The 25,277-nt window shown below is 43.4% G+C and overlaps 1 protein-coding gene across 3 annotated transcripts in view; it reads right to left on the bottom strand.

The window, feature by feature from the left end:
- The window catches only part of EPHX1 (epoxide hydrolase 1), a 24,935-nt gene extending 1,947 nt beyond the window's left edge, over window positions 1-22,988 (bottom strand). Inside the window, exons 1-8 of one of the 3 annotated variants that reach the window (XM_057374894.1) lie at window positions 22,818-22,988; window positions 10,996-11,180; window positions 9,152-9,332; window positions 6,646-6,873; window positions 5,459-5,588; window positions 4,524-4,738; window positions 2,328-2,436; window positions 1,210-1,335 (exon numbers count right to left, since the gene is read on the bottom strand). In XM_057374894.1, coding sequence (XP_057230877.1) covers window positions 1,210-1,335; window positions 2,328-2,436; window positions 4,524-4,738; window positions 5,459-5,588; window positions 6,646-6,873; window positions 9,152-9,332; window positions 10,996-11,175 — 1,169 coding nt within the window. In that variant the 5' untranslated portion in view covers window positions 11,176-11,180; window positions 22,818-22,988. Of the gene's footprint in view, window positions 1-1,209; window positions 1,336-2,327; window positions 2,437-4,523; window positions 4,739-5,458; window positions 5,589-6,645; window positions 6,874-9,151; window positions 9,333-10,995; window positions 11,181-11,623; window positions 11,698-22,817 lie in introns of those variants that run through there. The other 2 variants (XM_057374896.1, XM_057374895.1) reach the window with 2 other exon arrangements.
- Between the last annotated feature and the right edge of the window lie 2,289 nt (window positions 22,989-25,277).

Raw genomic sequence — 25,277 nt, 5'->3', positions numbered from 1 at the left:
CAAACAGTCAGTGTGCCCTGGGCTATCTTAAACCCGAGGCTCCAGCTTTGGGTGAGGCCTTCTGTCTGGAACATCTTGTATAAACTGTGTTCTGGCCTCATCCAGGGGCAGGGATTCATTAGAATAGGGGGACATTACTGCATTTGTTAAGTTTSTTATTGGGGAATCCTAGATACGTTTGCTAATTCCTGAAATCTATAAAACTTGTATCYGTGCTGTACACAGGTGTGCATTCTRCCATCAAGGTGTRCACCTGAGATTCCAAATACTGAGGTAAAACCMTTTTATCSCCTTAACMATGTCTGTGTCATTATTAAAAACTGGCTGTTCAAGGCAACACTTGTTATAAGAGCCACATTTTCTAGGTTTAAATATCCCATGCACATAAGAAGCATTGTCAGAAGTGACAGACTTTAAAAATGTAGATACAAAAAGTGTTGGGCACGTAGGCACTGGAAGCCTGAGATCAGAATTTTACACATGACTTTGAGATTCTGTCCTCTGGGCACATAGAAGTTCACACAGCTCATCCCATGCAGGCAAAACGGGAGCAAGATACTGCCCCCAGCGTGGCCACAACAGTTTCAGGAACTGAGTCAGCTTCCTGGGAGCAGCATTTCACAGCTAAATAAATACCATGGCACTGAGCTGGGGTWGCAAATGCCTCGGGGCGGGTTTAAGCTTTCCCTCATCCTCGAGCTGACATGAGTACATGCAACCAGGCTGAAGAGTCTGAGCAGCAGCAGGCACATCAGTCTCACTGACTCCTGAAAGATGCAGTTTGTCATGTGCTCAAGTTGCTTCCAAAGGAAAGACTTAAGCCTTTTCCAGAAATAGGCAAAGTGTGTCCAGAAAAGCACTAAAACTACTACCACCTRAACTAAACAAAACTGACTGCATGACTCAGTTAGGGCTAATTTAGTAACTGTAATAAAATCAGCAAGTATATGGATGCACAACAAATGGGAAGCCCTCAAGCAGTGCCTCCAGTCAGATCTCCTTGCTGATGGTTCAGGGTTCCTACTCAAGGACTGTGTTTTCCAAGCACAGCACAGTGCATCAGCTACCAGGTCTGTTCTGTAGAGGAGTGCTGTGATAGAAAAGTGTTTTTCCTCAGCATTCAGAAACCTACAAGTCATGAACAACCCGTCTGCAACCATAAAATCAGGATCAGGGCAAAATATTTTAATTAGAAGAAGCCACACTCACTTTTCATGTTTCTGTGTGCCGATCCCYTTCTGCAAGTTCTCTTTGTAGAAACGCATGGAGGAGACAATGCAGCCTGACACCCAGTAGATCATGATGTTGGTGAGCAGATCATCCAGGCTGAACTTCCTGGAGAGGCAGAGATTGCTTAGTTAGAACTGCATGCTGATTTGCATTACTTTAGCAGGGAATTGACTTTGGTTTGGTTATAAGGAGAAAAAAAAAAGGTTACAGGAAGAAAATAGTTAACAATTAATTAGGTTAAGAGTGGAAAGGTGAAATTACTGCTCCCCCTCTGTCTGCCAGTGACCAGTGAAGGATGTTAAAGGCTTTCAGACACAAACTGGGAAGTGACATTTTACTCCTCTACAGAAGGCAGATCCCAACAAGCACCTTATGCTCCAGCATGGCTGTCTCTCCTGTCCACAGACTGGGAGGGTGGGAGCAGAACAGCASATGCAACAGCTTGTGCCATTTCCTAATGATAATCTGAAATGCCACCGTGGGCCTTCAACAGAGCTGTCACACACCAACACGTGCTGTAAACAGTGCATTATTAGCTGGGTGCAGTGCAAACATTCCATTCAAATCTGCTGCCACTGGGCCCTCCCACAGCACGCCCCTTCTCTGCACTCCTGCCAGGTAGTTCTCAAAGGGGATTTCATCTCTGATTCCTGCTGCACACTAAACATAATCCTTCATTAGCAAATGGTAGGTAGATGAAGCGGTAACAATCAATCCAAAGGAAACTCACAGAGAGTTAATTGTTAGTATTACAATGAAACATAAGTTCCCAGCATCTTAATGTGAGTTAAACTTTTGGATTTTGTGTTCTAATTAGATTCTTCCCTCTAAGTCAGTTTTTAATATACAGGAGTTGTGGGGTGTATTTTTTTCTAGGAAATAAAAGTGGGAAAGGAATCCCTCATCCTCCATGGTCTGTTTTGCAGACAGACCTCTCTTTTGCAGCCTCTTTTTGTTTGCCTCTGTAGTGCAGCCCTGCACCAGCTGTGGTCACTAAAGGGTCACTGTAAGGTGTGAGGTGACCACAGGTGATCACTTTAGCTGTGACTCTGGGGCTCAGCTGCTTCATCCAAAATGGCACAAGAGAAAAGGCTTACCTCTCTAGCCCTCCATCCTCTAGATTCTGGAATTCAATATCAGTCCATGAAGAAAATTTCTCCAAGATGTATGCAGCCAGCCCTACAGGGGAGTCATTCAAACCACAGCCTGTAAAGGAGGAAGAAAATTTAACCATAACTTTGATATCCGACTACTGAACTCATAGAGAGCCTGATTTCATATAGGGGRTGTAACTTAACAAAGCTGTCCCAGCAGCTGCATCCTTAAATAAATAAATAAAATAGYACAATGAATTGGAGCCATTTAATGCCAAATCATAAACTGAAAGTAGCTTCAAACAAGCAGGCTCCACATTAGCTCACACTGAACGTTTTTTGAACTGATGTTACAGTATTGGATTTCTGCTGGCTTTTCTTTTTTTCTGGTAAGCTAATAAGATTAAGCTCCATGTGCCAAGGAGGGTTTGCATCCATTAATCTGTCATGTATTAAACAGCATAACAGAGCCAAACCCCACATGCCTACACATGACCAGGAGGATTTGCAGCATTATCTAACAGCAAAAACATTTTAGGGATTATTAGAAAGTCATTAAGGAACAGCAAGGCTCTACTAAACAGCCCATCTTCTGAATTAGCAACAGCAAACTGCCTTCATGTAGAACAAGATTCATACAGCTTTTATAGCTTGTTTTTCTTGGACAGAAAAAACACACCTGCACTTGGAACTCTGATCACACATCCTAATGCTGTGAAACACAGGGACCATAAACTGCCCCAGGTTCTCTGTAAAACATGAGAAGAAGCTGTTCCCAAGGAGCAGCTATACCTTTGAAGCACCATCCATGCAAGCCCACCTTGAAAAGATAGGTGCCTAACACTGCAGATTTCATCAGTATACCAAATGGCACAATTTCATCAGTAATTGCTATTGAAACATGACAGTGGAATTTTAGTTATTAAGCAACTATTATTGATAACTGGAAGAGCAAGTGTTGGAAAAAGTTCTGCTGAGCACACCTTCCACATCTGTTGGACATGACAAGCAGCAGCCTGTTCTCATCTGCTGACTGTGAGTACACTACATCTACTTACACAGAAGGAAAAACTGACATTGGTCCTAAGAGCACTTGGAAAACATGCATTTCTGTCAGAAATGTGCATTTCTGTTAGGAATGTCTCAGAATGTTTCTCTCCTTTCAGGAACCCATCACTGCCCTGCTCCTTTCCTGTTCCTTTCCTGTTCCCCTGAGAACTGCAGGAATGCTCCAGMTCCCAAGCATGAACTGGCTGCTGGTTCCCAGTCTGCACATCCTGCTCTGACAGACCACACGTGGCTGGTAAGAGCAAGAAYCAGCCAAAATTCTCATTGAGAAGGAGCATGGCTTAGGCTTCTTTTAGCAATCAGCTTCCCTCTCTTTCCTAAAGCACAGAAGACTGGCAATTTTTAGAAACCAAAACTCAACTGAAGCAAAATTGTTTTAAATCCATAAAATTATCCTTTTGCCTACACATTTTAAGAACATACCTGCCTCTGTAGGTAAGCTTATGGAAAACCATTAAGAACTATTTCCCTTAGCTATGTTTTCAATAAAATCCATCAGTGAATTGCTGCTGCACTAAACTAAAATGCAGTCAGTACTCCTGACTCAGTTGTCCAATTCAGTCACAAAAGATGTTTTTAAATAGAAACAATACTGAGATACTTAAAGCAGTTAAACCAYCTGAGTGACTGATCTAGAAAGAACATTCATAGCTACAATTCTTCTTTCCTTGAAATTCTGGAAGTGATTCAGAACAATGAGTGAAAATGAAATTTGATTTTACTTCTCAGGTATTACTTATCCCTATAATAAATAAGCTACATTGTGTGCTGAGACAGCTAAAAGCTGCTTGTAGTTTACATTATTTGAATGCAATCCATTCTCTGAGAAGAAACTATCTTTTGCTCTCAGCAGAGCAGCATTTGAAATGGAATTACACTCCCAAGTGATAGCCGAAGTGGAAAAGTATTAAACAATCTATTTTATTTATGAAAACCTGGAAAATGAGGTCAGTGGCACTTGGAGCATGCTCAGTTTGGATGTGCAGAGACGCTACAAAAAGAAAAACTAATTTCTGCATATTTGAAACATATCTGCACTTTGTTTCCATGAAAATACAAAAATACAGCAAAAGTGAAGACACCTAAGTATTCCAAGCTCAAAAGGTTGTGAGGTTCTTTTGTTTGTTTTACCAACAGTATCCGGCTTTGTAGCCTGTATGTGAGCATAGCCAGACTCTGACAAGATCCTGTAGAGCCCTTTTTTCAAGAAGGGGAACATCCTCCTGACATCCTCATCCTGGAATCCRAAGAGCCCTGGGAAGTATCGGCCCAGCAGGACGGAGAGCAGGTGAGTGAGCCCCAGCTTSGAAACTGAGACCATGTTTAAATGGAGACCTTTCACATGGCTAAAGACAAAAAGAGAAACAGACCCATGAATTAACAAAAATAAAGTGTGATTCASAGTCATATTTAGAATCATGGAATAAGCTGAGTTGGAGAGGACCCACAAGGTCCAACTCTTGGCCTTACAAAGGACAGCCCCAAAAATCACATCATGCACCTGAATGTGCTGCTCAAATGCTTCTTGAACCCTGCCAGACTTGGTGCTGTGACCAGCAACATTTAAAATGTTATTAACAAAAATTAACATACTTGAATTCCAGCGTGTTAATTACATCATGACCTCAGCTGCCCTTTGTGGTGTGGCTTTTCACACAAACACAAGTCAAAGGGACAACTTTGTAAGTAATCAGCACACAATCCAGGATGCTAAGCCACAAATCCTCCCTTTTTTTTTTTTTTTTTTTTTCTTTTTTTTTTGTCTGTTTTTTTTTTTTTTTTTTTTTTTTTTTTTTTTTTTTTTTTTTTTTTTTTTTTTTTTTTTTTTTTTTTTTTTACAAGTTCTTGTCCCACTCCAGACCTCAGTGAGGTCACTACAAAACTACTGCACAACTGTTTGAAAGAAAAAGCATTTAAAATAAACTAAGGTACGTAATTTTTGGATCATTGCTCAACACTGAGCACCAAAGAGAGAAACTATGCAGTGAGGACTTAGGCAGGATTTTCCAAGAGCACGAGAAATAAATATTCACCGAGTAAAACAGCTGTCCCAATGGGGTACTCACTTGGGAGCTATCTGTGCCAGGTTGGTGCAGATGAGCCAGCCCCAGTCACCACCCTGGGTGTAGAACTCATTGAATCCCAGCCTGAGCATCAACTCATAAAAAACAGAAGCTGCACTCACAGAATTAAAGTCTGCATTAAAAGAAAAGAACACTTTTGTTTTATTAATGCCACCCACACTTCCAACCCCGTAGCATTTATTCTCCACATCAAGACAATTTTCAAGTCACTCAAAAGCTACAAGTCCCTTTTTCCTGGCCTGTGTAGCAGACTGTATGGAAGCCCTTTCACAGCACCCAGGCAGGGTCTGGGGAGCAAATAGAAACCTCAGGGGGATAAAGCCCAGCCTTTGTTGCAGAAACCTCAGGGGGATAAAGCCCAGCCTTTGTTGCAGACTGGTGTTCTCCCAGCTGTCCATGCACTTGCCCCACCAAGGGGCTGTCAGATTCCCTTTAAACTGTCCATGCTCCATCTGAGCCTCATCAGTGTTGCCCAGGGAATGTTTCTGTTTTGTCTACTGGGATTTTGTCTACTGGGAGCAGAGTCTCCTTTTAACAATAGCTGGAAACTCTTGTTTCCATCAGTGATGCGTTTCTCCGCTGCACTGAACACCAACCACGTGAATCGTAGCCAGGGAAGCAGAGAAAAGCAAACCCAGCCTTCCCTGCATCATTCACCTGCACATATAATTAAATACTAARCTCAGTATCACTTTAAACACTGCCTTGCTTCACTTTGCTGCAGYTTGTGTTGGTGTAACACAGAGCACAAGCTGAGCAAGTAGGTATTTGCCTGCAACCTGCCCTGTAGGTTCATGAACTGATTTGTTCCAGCTCTTCCTTCTCACTTACCTGCACAATGCTGTGGAATATGGATGCAAAACACACAAAAAGAACAGTAATAAATTCAATTTATTCTGCCTGCTCACTCAGACATGGMTGCAGTTACAACCCTGGAGTTGTCACTGCATAGCTTTTTGTAGTGTTTTTTAAATTATTTACACTTTGCTCCAGAAACCAGTCAATGGTGTCACCCAAAGTCACCCCYTTATCTCCCTCCTCCCACGGGATCTCTGTTCCCACACTGGGAAAACAAGAAGTGTGTAACAGGAGCTGCTGTTCTGCTGCCAGAGGCTGTCTCTCTGTTACACCAGGCTCGTGGTGGTTCTGTTTCCTCCCATGTGCCATACCTTTTTTGTGGGGTGCTTCTGAGAAACCATAACCAGGGATAGATGGGCAAATGACCTCAAAAACGTGCTCATCACTGAGGCCRTGGCTTGCAGGATCCGTCAGGAGAGGGATAATTTTGTAAAACTCGTAAAAGGAGCCAGGCCAACCGTGAACCATCAGCAGTGGCTTTGCAGACTGGCCTTCAGGCAAACGAGGAGGCTTTACATGAACAAAATGGATATCAATGCCTGTAAAAATAAAATCATTAATTAGCACGCCCAAATTCACCATGGCACTGAAACTAATCAGAGAACAGATTATGAATAAAGCGCTTCCCAAGCCCTTTTTTTGGGGAGCGTGCAAACACGCTGCACCTCTCTGGATACATTTATCCAAGGACCTGAAAGTACTTTAGAACAGGCAATTAAGCATCACAGCRGCCAAATGAGGTTGGCTGTTTCTGTTTTAAAATAAATTGGCAAATGAAGACAGAGAAGTGAAGCGATCTACTAACGGTAACACGGTGACTCACACAGCCTGAAGGCAGAGGAGACAATTACATCATTCAGTCCAAGTGCCCTTAAATTTYACCCAAAGTCCCTGCATGGCACTGGATAGACTTCAGTCAAACCATAGATTTTTCTTYCTAAAAGGCCTACAATTGCAGCTTGAAGGCACCAAGAGATAGGGAATCCATCACAACTTGCAGCTGTTTTTTTTGGGGTGTTAATCACTTTCYTCATTTTGTGCATGCCTTACTTTCCCATTGGACCATGTCTGGCTTCTGTCTGCAGCCACTGACCCTAAATGCTACAGTAAAAGGAATTTTAAAAGCCTCCCCTAAGTATTCTCTGTTTGTGGAGGCCTCCTGTAATCAGGTCACACATCTTAACTGCTGACAAACCAATCATGCCCAATCAACGATTTTGTGCCTTGCTAAAAGAGAGTTAAAGTGTTCATTTTTGCAGCTCTTTCCTACCCTTGCTAAAAGAGAGTTAAATTGTTCATTTTTGCAGCTCTTTCCTACCCTTGCTAAAAGAGAGTTAAATTGTTCATTTTTGCAGCTCTTTCCTACCCTTTGTGCAAAGCTTTTGGTATCTCTTTCAGTGAGCAAACCAAAACAGAAAACTGTTCCAGTACCAGTCTCCTCTTGTTCAGTAAAAAGATTAAAACTGCAGCGTGGTTTCCATTCTGATCCTTYCCAGCAGGAAAACTTCACACAGCATTGCACTACCTGCTTCAGGGGAACTGCTCTTCCTCAAACTAACTCAGGGCTTTGTTTTCCAGGACACAGGCATTTGTTCCCAGCAGAGCCTGAATGCTTCATTTCTTGATGTATTTAAGCATATTTTACTCACATCAACTCCAGTTCAGCAGCAGTCCCACCCTCTTTCACTGACTTGAGATTTCCCCATCCTTGACACTTCTGTGAATCTCTGTATTCTCTGAAAAGCTTTCAAGTGATGACAGAAGGTAGGAATCTGATACACAGCATGTTTGACCTTGTCTTTTCATGTCTCCTCCCTGTAATCTTCCCCAGGGCTGAGATTTCCCTTCCYGTTGCTCTWCATAGTGCATTGTCCTYAGCTGCTTCTCCCTTTCTTGTCTCAGATGATGCTTTTTCCTTCTTTTTTAAGGGAAGGATCTTGGTTTTATCTTTTTCCACTAGCACTACTATTTAAACAAATGCTCTATGTTCTAACCACTATGTAACACTATTTGCTGTCCCAAATCCATTTTAAATATTATGGAAAAAAGAACCATTTGAAATAACACAAAATTGTGAGTGCAGGTAAAAACGTACCAAAATACTCTCTTAAGCTTCAATTCTGCCATCATGTGAGACAATTGCCTGCTGTGCTCTGGATCTACAACTGCACCCCCAAATGACCCACCACCACCCTAAATCAGGCATTTTTAAAAGCCTGGTCTGACCCAACTCCAGTAGGAGCAGATCTTGGCTGAATGAACTGTTTGGAAAGGCGCATTGTGCTCTGAATGAAGAGAAACCATTCCTCCCTGCTGGCAGCACAGCAATCCCAGGAAAAGGGCATTGTGCATTCCCAGGCCTGGGAATGCTGGAAGAGGTGCAGCAGAGCACATCTGCCCTGCCAATCTGAGCAGGGTGCCAGGCTGATGGCTTGGCTGTGACAGTGGCACTGGGCAGCTCCACGGAGACAGAGGAGACATCTGTGGGGATTCCTGCGTGACTGCGAGCGAGCAGGGGAACACATGTACATCTTGAGATCCATTTCTGCTTCCAAATGCCTGTGCTTGGCTCCTGTTAACACYAGCTGACAGCTGCCCACTCATGCACAGGGAATTCCATTTGTCATTCCTTGTCCTAAAGGCTCCAGTGACAGGGAAGGAATTCCTTGCTGCTTCAGCAGGAATGTCAATGATCCAGACTGTGGCAGCCAGGGAGGGAAGGCCCGTGTGGCACATCCAGAGCCTTCTGACCACCAAGCTCCCTTGCAGACAAATTTATGTATTATTGTTCGTGTTTTAAGGGAAAAAGCTACACACCTTGAATCTTTGTTTTGAATTGTGGGTACTTGTTGAGGACCTCAACTTGTTTCTTCCAATTGAACTGGTTTTTCCAGTAGGACACRACCTTTCTGAGATGCACTGAGTTAGTCCCATAATGGAAGCAGCTGTTCTCCAGGGGCTCCGTGAATCGAGCCTGGTCAAGCCTCCTGAATAAATCCTACAGGGAAAAAGAAAGAAGAGACATTAAGAACACTGCTGTCCTGAGCTCTGCTGTGTACRGTTTCCAGTTATTACCAAGTGAAATGAGGACAATGGAAATAACATCCCTAATCAGACACCTGTGCCTTTTGCTGAYGCTCCATCAGCTGTTCCAATTCTTTCCCTCCTCCAGATGGCCTCCTTCCCCTTCCATTCCCAGCTGCTCTCAGCCTTTGTTCCGCAGGGCAGCCCAACCTGTCTGAGAGCCACGCAGGGCAAGAAGCTCTGCTGACACTGCTGCAGCTTCACACGGGAGCCTTGCTGCCTTTCCAGGCTACTTCCCTCTCAATCAATGCAGGGATCTGGCCCAAACCTTCTGCTTTCCCAAAACCAGGGTGGGATGTCTTCGCTGGGAAATACTCTGAAGGATTTTGCATAGACAGAAGGTTGGTGAACATGGACTGAAATTGRAGTTTGCCAATCTAGAATAACAAGGACAGCCACCTTCCCACTACGCTTCAGGGTCACAGGGGATGCTGATGATGCTGCAAGATCAGTCCAGAATCATCCAGCAGGAAAGGACAGCCAAGAGCCCCTTCCTACTGCAAACAGAGCYACAGAGTGGATGAGGGTGAAAGGCAGGTCTGGAAATCCAATCCTGCTCAAACCTCCATGGAATTTTTTTTTTTATACCTGGACAGCATTTTCTAATAGAGTCATAGAGACCGCTCCCACTCTGTTGGCATTCATCACATGTACAGAAAACAGGCATTTTTAAATGAAGTTTTTTAACATGTCTTTATAGGCACACATTTTGCACTTTTTAAAGTGTTTTAATAATGTATAACTTTAAATCCTAGTTTATATTTWAAACCAAAATTTTCTACCCATGCATTATGTTGCAACAGCTGCATGTTTCAAAAACATTTTTAAGCTAGACAGTATCCAGCTTAGTGTCTGCAGTGTAAGCGAAAAACATAATGGAGATCAATGCCCATTGATGTCACTAAGAAGGGAAAGCAAAGAGTTAAAAATCCCAGGCYTTGCTGAGAAATTAGGGATCCATTATAAATTAATAATATGAGCAATCCCATGAGTATTGTTTGAACCATGACTCCACACAGATCTATGAAATCGTTCAATCCCTGGCTTAAACACACACAATCAAAATCTTTCTATCCAACAAATTCTGCAACGTATGTGTTTACTGTAATTACCACAGTAATTTAGTGTTGACCAAAGTAGACTATTAATTACAGAAGAATCAGCATCCAACACAGCTGCAAACACAAAGCAGTCAAGAAAATGAGGTATTTGTAATTGCTTTGAAAAGAAAGGGGGAAAAAAAAAGACATTGTTCTTATCCTGGTCCACACAAACTGAGGAAAATGCACAAACAGAAAAACAGAGTTGAGTAATCTGTAATATGATTTTTATGTTTATTAGGCTTTGCAGAGTAGGTTTATTTACCAGCAATTTTGCAAGAGCCAGCTGAGAACAAAATTATACAGTGAGATCAGCCTATTCATACCTATCTTCTGAAATACTGAAAAATCCCTTCCCCCAAGACCTGGACATCACTGCTCACTCTGTTGGTTCAATTTAAAAATCACTTCCAAACAAGTTCTGCATTTATTTGGCCATTTCTTCCTTCCCTCCCTCCAGTGCAGAGATCTGCTTACACTCAGCTCTTCCTCGGTGGTCTCCACCTTAAATGGCCGAATACTTGAGTCTTCTTTGGTTTCAGGCTTTTGTCCCTTGCCCCACCACCCATCCTTGAAGGGCAGCGTCTCTTCTTTCCTCTTGGAAAATAAGAAGTAGATGAGGAGCGTCCCCAGGAGCAGGAGCACCTCGAGCAGCATGATGCCTGCAAGAGGAGAGCAGAACCCTGGTGAGCCCCATCAGCTCAGAGWGAAACACGTTCTTGGTGAAGGCTACAGAGGTTTTCCGGTTTTAGACAGGATTCCAGCTACAGGATGTTCTGGCACTCACATGATAKCCATACTTCTGCAAAATTTCTGAAATGAAATATTTTTACCTACTCACATGAGGAAGAATTGTTTTAAATAAAAGACAAAAAATGAAAACAGAACTCAAAGCGAGTAAAGAGATCATGTGGCAATTAAACAGTCATTATAATATGAACATTATATAAATATAACATAATAGCATAATTACATAATTCACATTTAATTCTATCTCCTTCTCTGAAGTTCTAGACGCCCCACAAAACCCAAAGCAGAGCATCTCTTCAGCAAGGCTTAACATCTACTGTAGATTTGGAGAGAAATATATACAAAATATATAAACAGAATAAAAAGCGAACAGCCTGAGGGCAGCCACCTCATACCTCCCAGTCAGCACGGAAGTGGAGCAAGGATATATTTGCACAACCCTTGAACAGCAGTGCAAAGGGTAGGAAGGCCTTCCCTTTCCTTCTGCCTGTTTTAAAGAGAAACCSAGACCCTGTGCAGGCTCTCCTGGCTCTAAAATGGGATCACATTCCCAAATGATAAAATTCTTGGTGAAGTGATWAAATGTCAAGGTGAAGACCAACCTAATTTCACAGCACATCTGCATAATCCAGCTGCAGGGCTGCTGTGCTTCAGTCAAACAGAACATCTTAACCAAAAAAAAAATCCATTTTGAATATATTTGGACTGTTTCGTGCTGCAAGTAGAAAAAACAGCTAGGCTTTCTTTAATAATTAATGTTTTCAAGCATGCCTTTAAGTGTAAGAAACATTTGTAAGGTGGTTTGGGGAACAGTACTGTCATAATTTTAATGCATAATTTTAAAGATTGCTGTGCTTCAAAGACTCATTTGCTGGGGAATTGCTAAAACGTGAAGTATTTCAAAACTTCTGTAGGGCAAGGATTGTTTATGACCCAGAACGTCTTCATTCTCTCTAGAGTCAGAAGGTTTTTGTTGGTTTTGCTGCTGCAGAGTAATTTGATGCTCTGGAATGGCTCAGAGAGTCATCAGAATGCACCAAATTTACTCCTGGATCAAACCAGGAATTTTAACACAAGTTAACGGGAATTCACAGGATTAGGGCAGCAATGAAACTGAGTGAAACAATTTCTGTGCCTTCATGTGACAGGACAYATTTTAGTCAACTTCTTGAGTTTAATTTCCTAATGGCTGACAATAAATAAGTAAATAAATAAATCAAGATAAGCACCCACTAAAACATTTGTACAGAGTCAGGCACTGTGCAGATTGAACAAGCTACAAAAAAACCCCTATTTTTCACACATGCAAGTGCTACAGCCTTGAAAGTGCCTGAATCCTCAGAGGCTGGAGCTATTGGGAACGACAAGCACTGAAAAAACTCGATCTGTTTATTTGTTTCACTGGTGCTTCCATAATTTCTGMYGCTTGTTTTTCTTCAAAATGTTACCTAGAGCACAAGGCAACACTCTTTTTTTCACCTTTATAATACCCAGGCCATAACTTAGCCCAGAATTAAAAAGTTTATCCAATTTCAGCTTGCCTCAGCACACAGAGCAATGCAGTTTAGGAGCATCCTGAGCACAATTAAATTTTACTGCAGAGCAGAACTGGAGGGGCTTCTAGAAACCTCAAAGCACTTTACATAGAAATGATACCTACCACAGCATTTTATAACATTTCTACTCCTGAGCCTTCACAGAGAAAAACAGCCACTTCCCTGAAATCACAACACAWCTCAAGCCATGTCTAGACTAGAAARGTTCAGCAGCATAACTGTGTAAACACCACAGAAAAATCCAAACTCTTGGCCAACTTCAATCTGTTTGCAAAGTCCCAGGACCAACAGAAATGCTGCTGCCAGCGCCAGCCCTGTTGTTCAGACAGAATGGCCCGGGATTCCTACAAAAACAGAGGACTCTTTCTCCTGGCTCCTGCTGCATCAGCACCACGGGGCTCTGCCCGTGACAGTGACAGTGACAGTGACAGTGGCACAGCACCCAGCACAGAGCTGCTCTGCCCAGGAACATGGCCTCAGCCATTGCTCAGAGAGAAACCCTCAAGTCCTAAGGCATTGGAGCACCCAGAGCTGTAAAACCATTCCTGCCCCACCCATCTGCTCTCAAGGACACTTGAGAAAGCAGAATTTTTGCAGCAGAAGACCAAGGAGGGATTGTGTGCAAATGTGTGTATTTTGCATTTGCCCTGGACAGCACTTGGAAAGAACAGACAATCCGTGTTTGCAACGAATTCCAAAGAGACTTGAGGATGAGCTTGTTTACAATGCAGCAATAAGTGCCAAAATCAGCTTCAGGTCTCCCAAGAATCCTGCCTTCTATTGCAGAGCTGGGGCTGGTGGCAAATTGATTTGCATGATTAGGCATCTTGATTTGGAAGAAGCTGGTTGGATTATTTTTTGCTAACAGAGCGTCTCTCTGTGTTCAAGCTCTCCCAGCCCCCTGGAAAGTGCCTGTAAAATTCCCAATTATGATCAACATGGGGATGCAGAGCTCCAACTCTGTTCCATTTTTCCCTGAGTGCCCAGGAAGGGAATGGCCAAGTGCGTCAGCGGTTTGTTAATKCGCACCAGTTCACAGCGCACTGGAGGGGATTTTTTGTGAGGGATGAGCTGCTGGAACACAGCACGTTCCGACCAACAGCTCCAGCCTGGGCCCAAAGGACACCACTCAGAGCAGTGATTTCCCAAGTTCACTATTCTGGGTGGTTCTCCAGAACTCCTGGGTGCTGTTTGAGCAGCACAAAGCAGCCTCAGCGGCAATGCATCCGCACAGAATCTCCGGCGTGAATCACTGCAGAGATCTGCGGGGAAAGGGGAGYTCTCAGCTCCTCAACACTCGCTCCACCATGCACCACAGCACCACGAATGGGGAGGGGAAAACAGGGACAACAACGCTTTTCTACCCTCAGTTTTCAGAGATGTCCACAACAAAGTGCTGGCRGTTTTCTTGTCTGAAGTCTCTTGATGCGACCACACTGGCATGCTGCCTTTATAAACGAGGGCTTCAGAGGCAGTCCATGTTTTGGTTTGGATTTTCCTCTTTATATGTGACCAAAGGCAAGGCCTTAGAAGGAAATATTTCCATTTATTCCACGGTCCTTAGGCTCCAAGACTTTGCTGTACCCCAGGGTGGATATTGTTTACAGACAGCACTTAAGTACCCTAGACAGTACTTTTATCCTAAAGAGTTCAGGGAAAAAATGCTTTCGGTCTGCTGCTGAAAAAATATGTTTYGAAAGATAAATGTTGAAATGCAATGGGCCCAGTAAACAGCCCAGAGCCAAGCTCCTCTTGAAGAAGGCYAAGCACATCTYGAGAAATACATTTGCAAGAAAACCSTAAAACCTCCTTACTGTGTCTTACTGCTCCCTACTGAAAACATCTTGGTTTCCAGCACCTTTCTGCATTTTGATTTGCACTGTCCTCTGTCTGTGCATCAACAGCAGAGCTAAGAGCACCCACCACAGGCACAGAGCAATTATTATTTACATCAAAGCCATGTCCCATCTCACGCTTTGTCTTCATCAGTACCCAGGAAGAGATGCCCCAGAGAGCAACRCTCTTTCTTTTCACAGAGGTCATCCATGAAACAGCTTCATGGYAAAATCCCCATCTCCTTCCACGAGTAACCATCCATCTTTGCCTTGCAGCGTTAGAATCCATCTGGAATATGTTATTGGAAAAACAAGCAACAGTGCAGACTTTTGTGTTCTGGCCCAAACACAGCCCAGCTGCCACGAATGATGCACAGCACCCACAGCTCTGGGTGCAAAAATGCTGCTGCATGGGGGAAGCAAGAGCTGGGAGACAGTGCTGCTTCCAGAGTCAATCACAGCTTAGGGTTAATAACATTTTCTCTGGTTTACCAGCACACTGCGAGGGAGCTCAGAGCACTCAGCACACTCTGTGAGATACAAGGTTTATTGATTAATAATTATGCTGCAGGAGAAATAACAGCTCCATTTAGAAGCCATTTTTCTGTTTATTTTTGTTCTCTTACATAAAGTCCCACATCAGGCTTTACMAAAAAGGCACCTCTGTGCTGCAGCRTCTTTGTTTACACATCAGTTTGCCCAAATTACAGAAATTGCAGGTCACTCCTCCCAAGACACCTGAAGGAAAAACAACCCCACTGAAGGACTTGAGAAACTCATGGCACTTGTAACACTGCCTAAAATGGGCTAAGAAATGGCACAGCCCTCACAGCTTCCCCTCAGTCTGTGTCCTACCATCCCCRGGCATCACATTTTCACCATTATGTAGCACCAGAAACAGACATAAAATCATCAAGTCAAGGCACTTGTAGAAGAAAATCTTCCTATTCCTGTGGTTTATGGAGCATTATGACAAGCTTGAAAATAGCTTAGCAACGCAGAAATTGCTTTGCATGCAAGTGATAACATCTCCCAGGTGAGCACMAAGTGATACATTAACATCAGAGGGGAGGAGGAGAGGCAGGCATCGGATGAAATAAAGCGTCCTACGCAGGAAAGCAAATCAAAGACAGGAAATACAAATCCAACAGAGTTTCTGCCTTGTCTCGATAAGAAATCCAGCATTTACATTTTTTATTGCCATAGGGAGGTGGTACACAATGCTATCTCCAAAACAGCAGGAAGAGATGATATCATCSTATTTTATATTTTTTTTCCTAGACTGTTCACAATCAGAAATTAGCCAGTACAGAAGGAACCTAATTAGAAGGCTACAAGCAAGCAGTGAGGTCACGTCCTCAAAGGAGGAGAGATCACTCTCTGAGGCCTCTCCCAGGAGCAGGGCACGCTGCTCCCAGGACAGGGCTTACACCCCACGGCACTGAGGCACTGCTCCAGTGCAGCTCTTCCCCTGCTTTGTCCCTTGGACAAGAGGAACAATCCACAGGGCCAGTTTGGGCTCTGGGGGCACCCATGTGCATCACTCAGAACCTCTCCTTAGAGTACTCAGTCCTTGAGGCACGTTATTCCAGGGCAGTAGCTGAGCACTTTACACAACTCACTCCCACCTCACTTTTCCTACAATTACAGTCAAATTTTGACTCTCTGGTACTASGCTGGAAGCCCACAGGCACTGAGACCCAAGTCCAGAGAAGCATAAAAGAAAAGCTGTATGGGACTCAATTCTCCTTTATCCACTTTGTCTCACCCAGGGGCAGTGTACTTATGTAATCACTGGCCACTGGCCGGTGAAAGCTCATATCACAATCATTATTTAAAATACTGCATACCACATTCTTAAGAGGAAGAAACTTAATTAACAAGAGCACATATCTAAGCAACATTACTTGCTCTTTCAAAGCCATGCCCCACACATTCTTCTGTGCTGCTTAAAAACATGTTTTGTTTATCTCAATTTTCCTTCTATTATGCTTGAACAAACCCACTCTCTCTCAAGAGTCTAAAAAAAGCTTTTGGGCAACATAAACTCAAACTGACAGAACCCAGTCTGGGATCTGTGTGATGCCCATTATTGTGATCTAATGACTGTGTGCATGATTCAGGAGAAAGGAGATGCACTCTCCATCTGCAATAATTTCTGTTTCAGACTCTGCAGACAGAAAAGCCACRAAAGGATTCGTAAATCAGCACCGTTCAGTCATGATAATTAAGGGTGAAAGAACTGTTCAAACTACCATAATAATGCATTAAGGTTAGACCAWGCAGAGATTTTATTCTGTTTATCCCGTCCAGCCTTTACTCTATTTAATGACCCTCAAATCCCAGCTAGAGCAGGTTTTTACAGGGGTGCAGTGAAGTGACAGCAGGAGGGTGAACACAGCTGAAAGTGCTCTCAGTGCCCTCTCAAATCCCATCTTACAGTCAAAAGAGGGAAGAATACCATGCCAGTAACAAGATTTTTAAAACAATTCTTAGCCACTATCCAGCCAACTAAATGGCACRGTCCAACAGAGTCCAAACAACATCTTGAGCTTTACTTCAACATTWCATTCCTGGTGTCTGAAATGAAATTATGAACAGCACATGGTTCTGTTTTGCCTTCCACTGGAGTTTCTAGCAATAACRAGGTTAACCTCCTCATCCTATGCCAGTACCTGCAATTTACAGAGGGGGTGGAAATGAACCAAGAAGTGAAATATTACAGATAAGGAAATGAGAAAGAGGTAATTGTTCCTCAGGCCTTAAGGCAAATTAGGGCTCTATTTTTAGCTCCACCAAATCCTCCACTAGTGAAGAGTAAAAGGTTACCCTCCTTCCCTGCCATGGTATTATTGCCAATGTTTTGCCCACCCTGATCTCCAGATAAAACTTGTTTTCATCCCAAACTGCTTGGTGGCACAGCACAGCATGTCCCTTTCTATTTACTGTAGGGTTTTCCATTAGTCTAAGTCTCTTAAGAATCTTCCATGGAATCAGGGAGGGAAAGATCTTTTCAGCTACCAGATTTACAAGCTTTTTGTATTAGCACTGTTAGAAAACTGTGTTAGCGAAACCTTTAATTATTAAAACATGCAGAATTGACGTATATGTGGTGCTTTAGAGGGGAAAAWAGAGTGCAAGCAGTTTGAGGAATGCAAGAACAAAGTACATGACAATCCTTCAGTTAAAAGAAGGTGTGGAGATGGAAAAGATGAATATAAAGGCTGCCAGAGGAATTTTCTGGCAAACTGCAAGACAGAYGAGGTGCACATTGTGAATTTAAATTAGGATCACAACTCCAAGTAGTAATGGTGGCAAGAATGAAAATGTTTTCCTCCCCCTATGATTTGAGACTCCCTCAAACCTCCAGAGTGCCAAACTCACTCCATCATTGTGAGATGACCTCCATCTCCTCAGACATCAGACTCCTYTTACCTCTCTGATGCCTCACTCCCTCCTTCTTCCACAATGGCAGACTTGCTCTCACCTCTGTGAAGACAGACTCCTTCCCTCCTTCCTCAGTGATGCCAAACTTCTTCCTTTTGGATGCCAGATTTTCTCCATAATGCCACCATCCCTCTTACCCCCATAACACTCCTTCCTTCCTCTGTGGCAGATTYCCTGCTTTCTTCTTTGATACCAAACTCCTTCTTTCCTCTGTGATGCTACAYTCCCTCTTACCTSTACAATGTCCAACTCCCTCATAYCCCTGTGATGCCAGACTTCTCCAATTTTCCTCCCTTTTCTATGATGCCACATTCCCTCTTTTTCCATAATGTTAGACTCCCTCCTCCTTCCATGACATCCAACCCCCTCCTAGCTCTGTGATGATGGACTCCTTCCTTCCTCCCTCAATGATGAAAGACTGTCTTCTTTCTTTCTCCTGGATGCCCTTCTCCTTCCTTCCTGGTGCCACAATCCCTCTTACCTCCATGATGAGACTTTCCTTCCTCTGTAGTTCCAGACTCCTTCTTACCGCTATAAAGAAACTCTTTCCTTCCTCTACATTCCCAGACTTCCTCCTTTTTCTATGATGCCCAACTCCCTCCTTCCTTCATGATGCCACACTCGCTCCTTTCTCTATGATGTCCGATGTCTATGATGACTCCTTCCTTCCCTTCCTTCCTTCCCTTCCTTCCTTTTCTTCCTTCCTTCTCTTCCTTCCCTTCCTTTTCTCTTCCTCAAAGATGCCAGACTTTTTCTTCTCTGATGAGACTGTCTCCTTCCTTCATGATGCTGCAATCCCTCTTAGCTCCATGATGAGACTCCTTCCTCTATGATGCCACGCTCCCTCCTTCCTTTAGGAAGTCCATCTCCCTGTTACTTAATGAGACTCCTTCCTCCCTCTACTACTGCAGATTTTCTGCTTTTTTTTGTGATGGCAGACTCATTTTTTCACGTGTGATGCCACACTCCCTCTTAACCTCCAAGATGTACAAATCCATCATTCCAAAGTGTGCCAGACTCCATTCCCCGTTGAGAATGSACTCTTTCCTTTCTTCATGATGCCAGACTTCCTCTTTCCTGAATGTGAGACTCYCTCCTTCCTCAGTGTGAGATCGACCTCAATCCTCTGTGATATCCAATTTTCCACATTTCCTCCTTTTTCTGCGGTGCTGCAAATCCTCCTTCCCTGAAGACGTCTGACTCCCTCTTACCTCTATGATGAGACTCCTTACTTTATCTGTTATTCCAGATTTTATTCTTTTTCTAGGACACCAGACTCCCTCTCAGACTGGCCACAAAACCTGAATACTCCAAGTATAATACAWGAAATGTGCAAAATCATATATAATATAATCAATTCATTTTGCTTTGAGCTGAAAGTGTAAAAGGAAAAAAAAAGAATATTAATTGTGACTATGGAAACAGGAAGAAATTGAAACTTGTTATCTCTCTATGAAGACTTCATTCCCAATGAGGAAAGGAACTTTGAATGATGCCAGGGGAGGGGAACAGATGGTAGTCATCATTTTCTATCAAGTAACTGCAACACCAAAAGGATGTGCCAGAGTAAACATGTAACAAGAACAATTCCTGCTACTTTATCTCTCTTAATTAACAGTATTTAAGTTCTCTTTGGATGCATSGCCTTCATCTAGAAAAGTGCACTACCTGTAACCACCAGATTAGAGCAATTAACACTCTTGATGAAGCACCCAAGAAGATTGGGTCCTTCAGCAGAACTTGGGTTTTGATTCATCATACATGATCTTTTACCTGAGAGGAAGACTTGGCTCCTCTCAGACAGCAAAACACACCAAGGCTACAATACAGACCCATCTGGTAGAGTGATAGTTATGTGTCTTCACTATAAAATTCACAAGATGAACAGAATTTGACTGCTGGATACACTAAATGTGAGAAGAATTGCGTGAGACAGAGAAAGAACAACAAAACCCAAAASTTTGCTGAGACCTTCCTTGTCCCATGGATTACATCTAATAATAACCCACAGGGAGGTTAAAAAAAAAAAAGCTGGAGGAAATGCTGGATAACAGCTCACTTTTCAGAGAGGAAACCTAGCAAAMAGCTCCTGTTCTTTAATCCAGCAGGATCCCTCCATAAATACGATGCCAGATAATTTCTTCATTCTKGCAAATACGTTGTCGGAAAGAGCAACTAACAAATCATGGCCTCCACAATTTTCACAAAAATATTCCCAGCCCTGACAATCAGAAAGCATTTAATCAATAATAATATGCTTAAATCTATATAAAAGCTGAGAATGCTGCTTTGAAAAACCAACCATAAACTCCAGGGCATATTCAAATCACTGTCAGCCATCCTGCTACATCCAGCACATTAAAGCAAATGCCACTCTAGAAGTAGATGTTTTGTGCTTTGCTGTTTATGTAAACACCCATTTACACACACAATGATGCTTTTAATTAAAAATAATGTGTTCAGAGGAAGAATCCAGGACTTTTTCTGCAGTAGTATTCAGAAGGGAAAAAAGTATTTTCAACATTAATTACAAGCAGWCCAAAGCTCTTCAGAGAGAAGCAAGATGCTCTACTTTCCAAGTGACTTTTCTTCAGGGAATTACACAGTAATTAGAGATCTATTTGCCACATTTGGAACTTGTACTTTAAAGAAGTCTGCCCTGGCTCTGGGACTGTGCATGGCATGAAGAAAATCCTCTTGCAGGCTCAATGAAGGGGGAGTAGTGCACACTCTACCACAAAGGTAAGGCTTTGCCTCTGCTCATCTGGCCACAAAATTTGAATACTCTGACTATAATGCAAGAAATGTGCATAGGAATATGTAAGATAATCAATTTACTTTGCCTRGAGCTATAAATTGTACTTCAGCTACCACCCCAGCCCTGCTTTGCTACTTCTCCACAGACAAATTACTTGACAAACTATTACTGAAGCAACAAGAATTTCTGGGACTATTACCATTCCAGAATTATTACCCCAGACTCTTTCATTTACCTGTTGTAATTACTCAGAACAAATTGGTCCTTCCACCAAGGAGCCTGAGCTTGTTTCATAGTGTTTACAAGATTTAAACATTGCCATTTGCACACCAAAAAATACTAGGTAGGCCTGAAAGCTTTGCTGAAASCCTGGATAAACAAACAGGCTGAAAGCATGGTATTGCCCTGCAGGATGACCAAACACTTAAAGCACAGCAAATCAACAGGGGGGCAAAAAGACCTTTTAAAACACCCAGTAATCCAAAACCTATTTTGGGCAATTTACRCAGACAAATTGCATGTGGATTCTGGCTGCACCGGTTATTACCAACTGTGTTMTATTTCAAATTATTTACTTCGACACTATGATCACACTTACGGAAAAAAAATAACAAACTCTGGAAGAAATAACAAGCAAGTAGAGTTTAAGCAAATCACACACAAGTTTTTATATTAATTCAGACTGGAAAAGATGTAGAACAAAGAGCCATGAACTTGACACTGTGCCAGGACCTTCCCCACAAAGGCTTCAGCTCTGACAAAGATCTAATCCTTGTCCTTGGACAACTTCAACTGTGGATTGATTTTCAAAGCTGCTTAATTGCTTTTGGGGCCTATYTCCCATCGATTTTCAGTAAGCATTAGCAATCTGTGCACTCAAGCCTCAGTTTTAGCTTACTTCAAACAGGACTAATATCCGCTTCAGGGGAGAAGCACAGCATCTCCAAAGAGTAGGGCCAACCAAAATATGAACCCTGTGCTTGTGGCTATGTAACTTTGAKACGTTGGCTTCTAAGACCGATCCTATCTTGTAGTTCACCTAAAATAACGAGGCAAAATCTCTTATWTTAGATAAAGCTATGCCAGGAAAAGAAGGGAAAAGAAAGCAGCCTAATTCAATAGAGTTGGAAAATTAAGCAATGTATTTGATAATGGTATGTTTTAACTGCTGGGCAGTCAAAATCTCAACTGAATTCTGACAAACTGAGCCAAACTTGAGCAAGGAGTACATAAGTTGCTTAGTCTTTGCAGACTGCTCTGTTATGCAACAAAATACAGGCACTAACTTAAAAGGTTTTCTTCTCATCCCTGAAATGCTTGTTCAGCAAAGGCAATTATGTATAAAGTACTTAACCATACCATTTTCAGGTTWGGCAAAATGACCCGTAAATAAATAAAATTTCAATTTAATATCCCCGTTTAGAAATAAAGAAATAAACGGAACCGAACCCATTTACACRCCAATAGTTAAATCCACTTACTCTAACCTAACAGGGAAAGTTGGCCACGTTCCCAAGGAACGCTAAATAAAATTGTTGTTTCCACAAGCACCGGTAAATCCCGCTTATCGGGGACCTTAACCTGGAAAAGCACCAAGCTGTTGGGAATGCCATATACACTCCCCAACCAGGAATGCCGATTAGGGCCTTCCTGTTCCCGAAATCAACAAAAAATCCCCAGCCGACCCACTGCGTTATTTAACAATTCCCACTGTTCGGAATACGGGCAGCAGCAGCTGCGGAGCAYCGCGCATCTGTAAACCCCTGGCATGTACGGACCGTCGCTCACGGGCTTGGGCACACGGAATCTCTYGGAAAAGCGGTTTCCTTTATGGGATGGGAAGCTCAGTCTCCTCTCCCCGCCGTTCCCATCCCGTCGGGGAACTTCCCAAGCCCAGCCCGCGGTGCCGCAGCGCTGCCCCCCCATCCCCGGGACCCGCCCCGCCGCTCTCACCTGCCGGGCCGGAGCGGGAACCGCGCTCCCCGAACCTCCCGAACCTCCCGAACCTCCGGAGCCTCCGGGGCCGCCCCCAGCCCGGGCCGGCCGTGCCCTCGCTCCGCAGCCCGCCGGGAGATGTAGTTCTGCCCGGGGACGGGGACGGAGCCGCTGGAGCTGGAGCAGCGCCCGGAGGTTTGGTCCCGCAGCCCCCGCACAGCGCCGGGCTCCCGGAGCGATCCGGGTGCAGCCCAGCGGGCACAGCCCCAGCTGAGATGCCACAATCAGGCACGGCCAGGCGGCCACCTGGGAGCTTCCGAAGCGGCTGCTCAGCCGGTCTCAGCGGCTGGCTTGAGAGAAACTCGCATTCAGACTGCTGCACCTCCCCAGCTGCTGTCCTGWGCAGCACAATCGTGCCCAACAGAAGGAACGCACAGAAAATGCACCYAATGAGGCTGCTTTGCCTCTGAACTTGTGTTCTCTAAGGCCTGTCTTCCAAACTTGGTCAGAGAGATCTAAACAAGCCCCACAAGGTCAAGCTTTAGCGACTCATCCCACCAGGAAAAACATAAGCAAATATTAAATTCTTGATTGTCCCTTTAAGGTTTTCCAATTCAATCTCCATTTTCACCTATCGCTTCATTCCTAGGTTCCATTCTTTTTTCATCACCTCCATGCCATCTCAGCTCTTGTTTGGATTGTTGTAGTCTCAACAGACAGACTTGTAATCACATTCCTTACACATCTTTCAACCTCTTTTACCCAATTGTCCCAGTCTATTCAAGCACTCCTTTGCCCAGAGTCTTTCATGCTGTTCTCATGCTCTTTTACTATGAACAGCAATCATARTTAAATCAAAAACTAGTCTGCTTAGAAGCAATGTGGGTCTGAACTGTTCTGTAAGTAAGTTTTGTCCTTTTTTGTCGTTTTCTTCTTCCACCCCAAACGTGCTGGCTGAGTTCTACCCTTTTCAGGGATCTGTCTTCACAAATTGCTCTGTACTATTTTTCTTGAGACACTAAAAGCATAAGTAGCAGTCCATTTTTCCTCTGTTGGACTAAAGGCCTTTCACTAACATGCAAATAAGACTGTGCTGAATTTCATTGTAAACATAACTTCTGTAGGATGGAAATTAAAAATTCAACTGTGTTGTGTGCCAAGGTCAYAACCCTTTATTGCAGCTACCACACAGATACTTGTCACTGTTTAACCCCAGCTGGCAGCCAAGCACCACACAGCCACTCACTCACTCCCCCATGAGCAGGATCRGGGTGAGAATCAGAGGAGTAGAAGTCAGGAAACTCATGGATTGAAATAAAGGCACTGTAAGAGGAAAGCAAAAGCTGTGCACAAAAGGAAAGCGAACCAACAAATCATTTAAATAATTAAATAACAAATTAAYAAATTCCCTGCTTCCYGTGGGCAGGCAGGTGTTCAGCYGTCTCTGGGAAAGCAGGGCTCCATCACACAGAGCAGTTACCAGGGAAAACASGAACTCCAAACATAGCTCCCCTTSCCCCTTCTTCCCCCAGCTTTATRTGCTGAGCACATGGTGTGGGATGTSCCTTTGGTCAGTGGGGTCAGCTGTCCTGGCTGTGTCCCCTCCCAACTCCTTGTGCACCCCCTGCCCACTCCCTGCTGGGGTGGGGTGAGGAGCAGGAAAGGCCCTGACTGGGTACAAACACTGCTAAAYAATAACAAAAACATCATCTGTTATCAACACTGTTTGCAGCACAAATCCAAACTATAGCCCCATACCAGCTACTGCAAAGAAAWTTACCCAGGCAAAAASAGCAAAACACTCTATTTGACTATTTTAGCTAGTGAAAATTGGCATTTCTTCTGTCCTCTGTTTGTTATAAGGATGCCAATTCAATCTCTACTTAGCCAGTGACTCCAGTCTCTGTAATTTGCTGATGAGGTAATGTCATATTTTATCCAGGCTATCCATGTTCTGAAAACAGGTGTGTTCAGTCACCCRGGAAGGCACCCCTTTTCCTCTGAGGGCCAGTTCTCCCTTTTTTGAAGTGCACAGGGTAGTTCAAAGTCCCTATTGTGGAATTATCCCTCTGGCATACAGTTTTCCTGTGGGTGTCCACCCTCTTAAATGACAATTCACTAAGTATTAGTTTTTCTCTGGGCTTTAGCAGTACTGAACACTTAAGAGGAAGAGCTTAGTGGTAGGGTTGGCAGTGCTGGGTTAATGCTTGGAGTTAATGATCTCAGAGCCTCTTGTCCAACCTAAACAATTCTAGGATTCCTTACAGCAGCAGCAGTAAAGAGCAATGAGCAAAGTAGTTGCCACAGACTACAGAGGAAGGGTTCCTTCCAGCYTGAGATATTCTGTGATTCTAAATAAGACAAATGGGAAACATCAGCAGCTTCATGGTCAGGCATTCCTCTGAGTCATTTTTGCTTTAGCATGGGGCTAAGGTAGAGAAACAATACACACAATATCAACCTCTAAAGCAGCTGGAG

Source organism: Malurus melanocephalus, unplaced genomic scaffold (genome assembly GCF_030028575.1).
Source record: "Malurus melanocephalus ecotype Western Australia unplaced genomic scaffold, MMel_1.1 scaffold_235, whole genome shotgun sequence".
NCBI classification, from domain to species: domain Eukaryota; kingdom Metazoa; phylum Chordata; class Aves; order Passeriformes; family Maluridae; genus Malurus; species Malurus melanocephalus.
This window is presented reverse-complemented; position numbering and strand designations above follow the sequence as displayed.